General features: G+C 51.6%; 1 protein-coding gene across 1 annotated transcript; it reads right to left on the bottom strand.

The window, feature by feature from the left end:
* Nucleotides 1–628: 628 nt before the first annotated feature.
* Nucleotides 629–8,802, bottom strand: LOC123770389 (autotransporter adhesin BpaC-like). The gene is made up of 2 exons (XM_045762230.1): nucleotides 8,728–8,802; nucleotides 629–2,491 (listed from the first exon to the last, which is right to left on the bottom strand). The coding sequence occupies exons 1-2, from the start codon at nucleotides 8,800–8,802 to the stop codon at nucleotides 629–631; spliced, it is 1,938 nt and encodes a 645-aa protein (XP_045618186.1).
* Between the last annotated feature and the right edge of the window lie 696 nt (nucleotides 8,803–9,498).

The following is a 9,498-nucleotide window of genomic DNA, read 5'->3' on the forward strand; positions in this document are numbered from 1 at the left end:
TTCCAACTGAAGAATTTGTTTTCCCTACATGGTTTAATGGCCTTCAGTCCCCTGTTGGTGTGTGTGTGATTGTCAATGTTAAGAAAACATGGAGACTAAAGGGTAGCAAGAAACTAAGGAGACGCACCATGGGAAGGGGGCGCAGGAGAGTTAGAGAGGACGCAACAGAGTTAGAGAGGACGCAATAGAGTTAGAGAGGACGCAATAGAGTTAGAGAGGACGCAACAGAGCTAGGGAGGACGCAGCAGGGAATTATGCATATCTCTAGCATCACAACAGTGAACATATTGATAACCGAGCACCTATAGATAGCATAGTCAAGATAACACTCCCTCCCTCCCCAGCACCCCCCCTGCCTCTCTATCCCTCTGTCTCGAAATAAAATTAACACACCAGGCCCCCCCAAAACACTCTTGCCAGTCCTCTGGTCGTCAGTATTTAGCGCACGAGGACACATTTTCCCAGCGAGTTTTATGAAGGAAAGGCAGGACAAAGGTGCCGGGGAGCGCAGTCCACACCACGTATGCAAATGTGGCCAAACACCACCAAACAAATGAATATGTAAAGTGACAAAAGTCGTTCCCGCGCGGACAAGTTTTCCCATTAGCCAACTACACGACACTTTTACTCAACACACTTCAGTGTTATCCAACACTGTCGCCTTGTTGTTGGTCAGTGTCGCCTTGTTGTTGGTCAGTGTCGCCTTGTTGTTGGTCAGTGTCGCCTTGTTGTTGGTCAGTGTCGCCTTGTTCTCGGTCAGTGTCGCCTTGTTGTTGGTCAGTGTCGCCTTGTTCTCGGTCAGTGTCGCCTTGTTGTTGGTCAGTGTCGCCTTGTTGTTGGTCAGTGTCGCCTTGTTGTTGGTCAGTGTCGCCTTGTTGTTGGTCAGTGTCGCCTTGTTCTCGGTCAGTGTCGCCTTGTTCTCGGTCAGTGTCGCCTTGTTCTCGGTCAGTGTCGCCTTGTTCTCGGTCAGTGTCGTCTTGTTGTTGGTCAGTGTCGCCTTGTTGTTGGTCAGTGTCGCCTTGTTGTTGGTCAGTGTCGCCTTGTTGTTGGTCAGTGTCGCCTTGTTGTTGGTCAGTGTCGCCTTGTTGTTGGTCAGTGTCGCCTTGTTGTTGGTCAGTGTCGCCTTGTTGTCGGTCAGTGTCGCCTTGTTCTCGGTCAGTGTCGCCTTGTTCTCGGTCAGTGTCGCCTTGTTCTCGGTCAGTGTCGCCTTGTTCTCGGTCAGTGTCGCCTTGTTCTCGGTCAGTGTCGCCTTGTTGTTGGTCAGTGTCGCCTTGTTCTCGGTCAGTGTCGCCTTGTTCTCGGTCAGTGTCGCCTTGTTCTCGGTCAGTGTCGCCTTGTTCTCGGTCAGTGTCGCCTTGTTCTCGGTCAGTGTCTGTTCTCGGTCAGTGTCGCCTTGTTCTCGGTCAGTGTCGCCTTGTTCTCGGTCAGTGTCGCCTTGTTCTCGGTCAGTGTCGCCTTGTTCTCGGTCAGTGTCGCCTTGTTCTCGGTCAGTGTCGCCCTGTCCTCGGTCAGTGTCGCCCTGTCCTCGGTCAGTGTCACCCTGTCCTCGGTCAATGTCACCCTGTCCTCGGTCAGTGTCACCCTGTCCTCGGTCAGTGTCGCCCTGTCCTCGGTCAGTGTCACCCTGTCCTCGGTCAGTGTCACCCTGTCCTCGGTCAGTGTCGCCCTGTCCTCGGTCAGTGTCGCCCTGTCCTCGGTCAGTGTCACCTTGTTCTCGGTCAGTGTCGCCCTGTCCTCGGTCAGTGTCGCCTTGTCCTCGGTCAGTGTCGCCTTGTCCTCGGTCAGTGTCGCCTTGTCCTCGGTCAGTGTCGCCCTGTCCTCGGTCAGTGTCGCCTTGTCCTCGGTCAGTGTCACCTTGTTCTCGGTCAGTGTCGCCTTGTTCTCGGTCAGTGTCACCTTGTTCTCGGTCAGTGTCACCCTGTCCTCGGTCAGTGTCGCCTTGTTCTCGGTCAGTGTCGCCCTGTCCTCGGTCAGTGTCGCCCTGTCCTCGGTCAGTGTCGCCTTGTCCTCGGTCAGTGTCGCCCTGTCCTCGGTCAGTGTCGCCTTGTCCTCGGTCAGTGTCGCCCTGTCCTCGGTCAGTGTCGCCCTGTCCTCGGTCAGTGTCGCCTTGTCCTCGGTCAGTGTCGCCTTGTCCTCGGTCAGTGTCGCCTTGTCCTCGGTCAGTGTCACCCTGTCCTCGGTCAGTGTCGCCTTGTTCTCGGTCAGTGTCACCTTGTTCTCGGTCAGTGTCACCTTGTTCTCGGTCAGTGTCACCTTGTTCTCGGTCAGTGTCACCTTGTTCTCGGTCAGTGTCACCTTGTTCTCGGTCAGTGTCACCCTGTCCTCGGTCAGTGTCACCCTGTTCTCGGTCAGTGTCACCTTGTTCTCGGTCAGTGTCACCTTGTTCTCGGTCAGTGTCGCCTTGTTCTCGGCCAGTGTCACCTTGTTCTCGGTCAGTGTCGCCTTGTTCTCGGCCAGTGTCACCCTGTCCTTGGCCAGTGTCACCTTTGATCTAGAGGGGTGGTAAAGGAGGGAGAGGGGAGGTGGGGAAGGAGGGGAGTGAAAGTGGAGGTGGGAAGGTAGAGGGGGTGGGGGGGGGGGTGATGGAGGAGGGGGAGGGGATAGTGGGGGTGGGATGGAGGAGGGGGTAGGGGGTGGGGGTGATGGAGGAGGGGGTAGGGGGTGGGGGTGATGGAGGGGGGGGTAGGGGATAGTGGGGGTGGGGGGGTGGAGGAGGGGGTAGGGGTGGGGGGATGGAGGAGGGGATAGGGGTGGGAGTGTAAGGATGGGGGGGGGGTATCGTACAGCTTCTTCGTGTTTATTGCCTGTTGCAGGTGGCTGCGGGGGGCAGGGGGGGGGGGGGGGGGCGGGGGTGATATATTTGACACCTTGACTACCAGCCTGTGTTATTCTTGTGTCCTCCCTCCCTCTCTCCTCCTTCCCACTCTTCTCCCTCTCTCCTCCTTCCCACTCTTCTCCCTCTCTCCCTCCGACCATCACCTTCACTATCAGAAATACAGTCCCTACCATGACTATCCCCTACTTCACTGCCCTATACATATATGACTAGCCACCGTCATCATTATTACCTAGGCCTACACCCACGTAGGCCTACGTGGGCGTAGGAGCCCCCCCCCCCGTTATTGCTGCCTGATATTTTACCGCAACAATCCATAAATCAACCATTATTTCTATAACAATATTACTGCAGCTGCTGTTGCTAAGGACACTGCTAGAACGACTACTAATAGTATAATTAGTCCCCCCTGTAAGCATGTCTTGTCCCACCCCCTGCAAGCATGTCTTGTCCCACCCCCTGCAAGCATGTCTTGTCCCACCCCCTGCAAGCATGTCTTGTCCCACCCCCTGCAAGCATGTCTTGTCCCACCCCCCTGCAAGCATGTCTTGTCCCACCCCCTGCAAGCATGTCTTGTCCCACCCCCTGCAAGCACGTCTTGTCCCACCCCCTGCAAGCATGTCTTGTCCCACCCCCTGCAAGCATGTCTTGTCCCACCCCCTGCAAGCATGTCTTGTCCCACCCCCTGCAAGCATGTCTTGTCCCACCCCCTGCAAGCACGTCTTGACCCACCCCCCTGCAAGCACGTCTTGTCCCACCCCCTGCAAGCATGACTTGTCCCACCCCCTGCAAGCATGTCCCCCACCCCCCTGCAGCGGCCACTCCTCCAGTTGCTATCATTACCGCCACACCGCACGTCCACCCCGTCAAGAACATGCTGGGTTCCCTCCCGTCTCTCTTCCTAAGACGCCGTGGACAGTGTCACGCCGCCAGGGTGATGGGGTTGCCAGCTGCTCCCGGGTCAATGGAAGGAGGTGCAACAACACCCAAGTTACGAGCGAAGCGAAAAGGGAGGGTTTTACGGCCTGGCCAACACTCATGCACGGTCTCTCTCAATTAAGGTACTCGGGAGACGACCAGGAGCAGCACTTGTCCCTCACTCCAGCAGGGCTCTTGCTGGGCCCTTGGGACGCCTGTAGGAGGAGAGGCGAGGAATCAGGGGTTCGGAGACACGTTGTGACTTAGTGGGGGAGCCGGTCGGCCGAGCGGACAGCACGCTGGACTTGTGATCCTGTGGTCCTGGGTTCGATCCCAGGCGCCGGCGAGAAACAATGGGCAGAGTTTCTTTCACCCTATGCCCCCTGTTACCTAGCAGTAAAATAGGTACCTGGGTGTTAGTCAGCTGTCACGGGCTGCTTCCTGGGGGTGGAGGCCTGGTCGAGGACCGGGCCGCGGGGACACTAAAAAGCCCCGAAATCATCTCAAGATAACCTCGAGAAGAAGAAGATAGTGGGGGAGGAGGAACGAGATAGAATAGTAAGTGGAGGAAGAGAAAGCTAAGATGTGTGTGAAGAAGAGGCATAGGAGAGCTAAGGCTTGTATGGTACCTGGTTGATACCTGGTTGATGGGGTTCTGAGAGTTGTTCTACTCCCCAAGCCCGGCCCGAGGCCAGGCTTGACTTGTGAGAGTTTGGTCCACCAGGCTGCTGCTTGGAGCGGCCCGCAGGCCCACATATACCTGGTTGATGGGGTTCTGGGAGTTCTTCTACTCCCCAAGCCCGGCCCGAGGCCAGGCTTGACTTGTGAGAGTTTGGTCCACCAGGCTGTTGTTTGGAGCGGCCCGCAGGCCCACATACCCACCACAGCCCGGTTGGTCCGGCACTCCTTGGAGGAATAGGTCTAGTTTCCTCTTGAAGATGTCCACGGTCAGAAACATGGTGCCATTGGACCTTCTGCAGTTGCCTTAATTCTTGTTGTAACTGTTATGGGTGGCACTCCGGCGTTCAGTTCGCTGCTGGGAGTAGTTGAATGACGGGACCCTTTGCTTAAGGCTGTGGCAAGACGTTAGGGAAGTTCCCTTGTCAGGAACAGGAAGTCTGTACTTAGACTTATTGTGGGTACCCTCAATGCTTTCATACGTCAGGCTGCGAGCAGCCGCGTCCAACAGCCTGGTTGATCAGTCTAGCAACCAGGAGGCCTGGTCGACGACCGGACCGCGAGGACGCTAAGCCCCGGAAGCGCCTCAAGGTAACCCTCTAGAGGAGTCTAGGGAAACAATTAACATTCCCGAGGACGCAACCCACAACCGCTATCTAACAGAGGCTGACGGATCAGAGCCGGACGGATTAGGACCGGACGGATCAGAGCCGGACGGATTAGGACCGGACGGATTAGGGCCTGACGCAGTACCACGACCGAACTCAGCCTTAGGGAGAGGACGAGTATGGAGTGAGAGGCCATGCCCTCACACCCCCAGCCCGTTTTCTCCATTTGCTCCGTAAAAAAAAAAATGCAACAGTTCTACCTGAAACGTACGAACCCAAGCAACCCTCCTTATAACTTATCCAAGCCGATGCATATAGAAAACGACCAACATTATGATGCTATAATATTTTAACGGACTGATCGAACCCGTTAAAAATGCAACGTTTGAGATGAGAAGGCAGGTTGTCGATAGAGCTGTCAACACCGCAACTAACCCCCCCAACCCCCACCTTGTTTTCACCCTGAAAAACAAAACCTCTTAATTACATCTGGCGCCACTCCTAATAAACAGGTTTTACTATACAATTTACAATGTAACATTCAATTGTCGCCCTAAAGTATAAAAACGAATCTCTTGCTCATATTTCTGCCTCCAATCTCCTAATCACTAGGACACGTGGTCACACCTGTTGAGGGACAAATGTGTACGATTGGTTAACGGAATTGATTGGTCAAGGGAATTAGGTATAAATCCTGACCAACCGGCAAAATCCCTAATGTTTGACTGCACTGAGTGGATAAGGTCGATCCATCCCCCTGGCCGGATAAGATCATTCCATCCCCCTAGCCGGATAAGGTCATTCCATCCCCACCTGGCCGGATAAGGTCGATCCATCCTCCTGGCCGGATAAGATCATTCCATCCCCCTAGCCGGATAAGGTCATTCCATCCCCCCCTGGCCGGATAAGGTCGATCCATCCTCCTGGCCGGATAAGGTCATTCCATCCCCCTGGCCGGATAAGGTCATTCCATTCCCCCCCCCTGGCCGGATAAGGTCATTCCATTCCCCCCCCCCCCTGGCCGGATAAAGTCATTCCATCCCCCTGGCCGGATAAAGTCATTCCATCCCCCTGGCCGGATAAAGTCATTCCATCTCCCTGGCCGGATAATGTCATTCCATCTCCCTGGCCGGATAAAGTCATTCCATCTCCCTGGCCGGATAAAGTCATTAACCCGTCATCTTTACAAGCTGACAATACAACACATTAATGAAGAAATATGCGAGGACCCCAAACACACTCCGGCTGGAAACATTACAGCATACTGACAGCGTCTCTGCGGCTTGCATAATTCACCGATTAAATGATTTGTCTTCGGGAACTGCCAATCTTGTATGCATAATGTCGAGGCTTTGACCTGTCTCCAATTAGTTTATGGGGTCTCCTGCAACTTGACGCGCTCTCCGGTTTCTTTTTTCTTCAACATAGTGTGATGTTGCATTAATAAGAGACACACTGACTCCTGAAGCACGGTGGAGGCTGGTGGATTGTTGCAAGGGGACGTGGTAACTGAAATGTTAGAGGCTGCCTTGAAAAAGAAAAATATATTAATTTAGCTACTATCGTAAAATATTATTGCCACCGACTGTATAGAGGATTATTTTTTAAGTTAACAGGTATCTACTGAAAGCACAATCGCCCATCTATATATTGATGCCTTATAAAACTTTGCAGGGTGAGGGGTCTGGGGTATGGAACGGACATAAGATGGTCTAGGTGGTTCTATTGTTGCTATTATGAGGGGAGTCAGACCCAAGAGAGACCTCTCCCCCCCTCCCACATAATCGATGAAATGTGGCTGGACGAGTCCTTAGATTTCTTCACTGGAAACTATGAACGTGAAATAAATATGATATTTTCTGAGATAGAGGGGGAGGGAGGAGGGGGGGGGGATGGAGGGAAGGAGAGGAGTGATCTTGGGGTGAGAGAGAGAGGGGGAAAGACAGGTGGAGAGAGTGGGAGAGCAGGAAGCTTGAGAGAGGGTGGGATACGAGAAAAGAGGGAGGGGGGGGGGGGGGGTAGAGGAATGAGAGAGAGAGAGGGAGACTGGGAGAGACAGGAGAGGGGGTTTGAGAGAGTCCCAGGAGCAGTCGGCTACCCCTCTCTAATATGTCCTCATATCCCAGCTCCTTCTCCTCATTTCCCAGCTCCTAGTCCTCACATCCCAGCTCCTTGTCCTCACATCCCAGCTCCTTGTCCTCATATCCCTTCAAGGCACTATATACAAGTCGAGCCTGGCCCCTGGTCGGGCTTGGGCAATACAAGAACTCCCAGAACATCATGCAGGTATGATCAACGTAGAACCATTCCCCATTCTCCAACGAACACCCCCACCCACCCCTACCCTGCACCCCCGTCAACTAGCATCTTCCCTCCGACAGATCTTATTTACAAAGACAACCCACTACCCCCTCAAACGGCTCTCAACAACAACAAATATAGAGTTGAATCCCTCCTCACAGTAACCATAAACACCATTCAAAACTCGCCTTTCTAGCGTGATCTACGTCGACTTATTTTATTAAAAGGAGGTGATCAAACCATGGCACCGTTTCCCAGAATTAAATTCACAATGTTACAATCCAGCTAATGAGATTTTTTTATTGGAAAGGGGGGGACGCACTCCTAGTGCACTAAATCTTAAAACTTGACACGCGGGGTGACCGCAAACGAAAGAAGCGGTGCTTACCCTGGAGTCCGTCCTTGGACGCTCCTTAAATACATCTTTGAAGAACGAGCCTGGACGACCTCACGAAGGACGGGTTTTATACAGGATCGAGAGTCACAGTGCCTATGGAGTGTCATAAGGTTATTATACCGAGCTACGGTCTGGTTGTTATACACCGTGAGAGCATAACACCGCCTGGGGTTGAGAAGGGAAGACCCAGTGCAGAGGCTGTATGCAGGGAGCTACTGGCAAAGGGAGGTGCAACCCGTTCTCGCACTTTCGTATAGTCAATATTGACTTATTAAATACGTGCACATGTGACATACTAAACATACTAGTTTACCTTGAAAAGCTTCATAGAAAACACCGACCTTACCTAACCTTCTTAGTATGTTAAGATAAGCATCTTATTGCTTCGTAATTACAATTATTACTTAACCTATACCTATAATAGGTATAGGTAATAAGTCAACATTGACTGTAAGAAAGTGCGAGAACGGGTCGAGAGGTGGGTGGGGGGCCGTTGAGGATGGATTATTAGGGGGTTACCTTACCCCTGTAGTCACGCTTAGGTAAGCACTAGGTGAGTGGTAGTTTACTAAAACTCGCCTTGATCTTCAGCTGATTTTATCTACCCCCTCCGTCTGCTATCTACCCCTTCCCTCTACTATCTACACCCTCCCTCTGCTATCTATCCCCTCCCTCTGCTATCTACCCCCTCCCTCGGCTACCTACCCCCTCCCTCTGCTACCTACTTCCTCCCTCTGCTATCTATCCCCTCCCTCGGCTATCTAACCCCCTCCCTCTGCTCTCTACCCCCCTCCCTCCGCTATCTACCCCCTCCCTCCGCTATCTACCCCCTCCCTCCGCTATCTACCCCCTCCCTCCGCTATCTACCCCCTCCCTCCGCTATCTACCCCCCTCCCTCCGCTATCTACCCCCTCCCTCCGCTATCTACCCCATCCCTCCGCTATCTACCCCCTCCCTCCGCTATCTACCCCCCTCCCTCTACTATCTACCCCTTCCTCTGTTGCTTCCTCATGATCTGAGGCAGCTCCAGCCATGCAGTTGCTCTGCCGTTGCTTTACATACATGCCGGAGAGGTTATTACAAACTATTGATTCTCCTGTGTACACACAGAGCAAATATTTGCAACGTTTTATTGCAACGGTCTACGTCTAAAGCATACATCATTAAACTAAAAAAAAATCTTTGTGTAACAAATCTTCGAAGTTCTATACAGTCGGAATGACAAATATTATCGCTGGGAAAAAATGATGTTTAATTTTTCATTAGATTAGCATTATCAAAGGTATACTGAGTGCGTTATATCAAAATGTTTGAGTTTGCATATGGTATATCGAAAATTAATATGACCTATTTTACATTCTCTCTTGTGTGAGCTGAACTAGTACCTAATTATATATATATATATATATATATATATATATATATATATATATATATATATATATATATATATATATATATATATATATATATATTAGAATATCTGTCTAGGATTGGAAGCAAGACACTTAGGGCTAAGCACACCTAATTTTGAGTAATTGCTGTCGGGTACATGACCAACATGGACGGGGTCAGGGGGTTGGCATAAATGAAACAAATGCCACTTTACAAGGTGCCAAAGCGACTCCCAAGACGAGTCTTGTAATACATTTTCATGGTTCTGAATTATTATTATTACTTGTTTACGTTTCTATACTGTAAAATATTATACACTGATGTTCGTAAAATAAAATAACAAACAATATTATACTTTGTAATAG

The sequence above is a fragment of the Procambarus clarkii genome, chromosome 42, assembly GCF_040958095.1.
Source record: "Procambarus clarkii isolate CNS0578487 chromosome 42, FALCON_Pclarkii_2.0, whole genome shotgun sequence".
NCBI classification, from domain to species: domain Eukaryota; kingdom Metazoa; phylum Arthropoda; class Malacostraca; order Decapoda; family Cambaridae; genus Procambarus; species Procambarus clarkii.

Bases quoted from the DNA above. Each gene is read 5' to 3' on its own strand.
- LOC123770389 (XM_045762230.1), bottom strand. From the start codon at position 8,802: ATGTATGTAAAGCAACGGCAGAGCAACTGCATGGCTGGAGCTGCCTCA. The intron at 2,492-8,727 runs GTAGATAGTAGA...CCACCCCTCTAG, and splicing joins AGGAAGCAACAGAGGAAGGG to ATCAAAGGTGACACTGGCCA.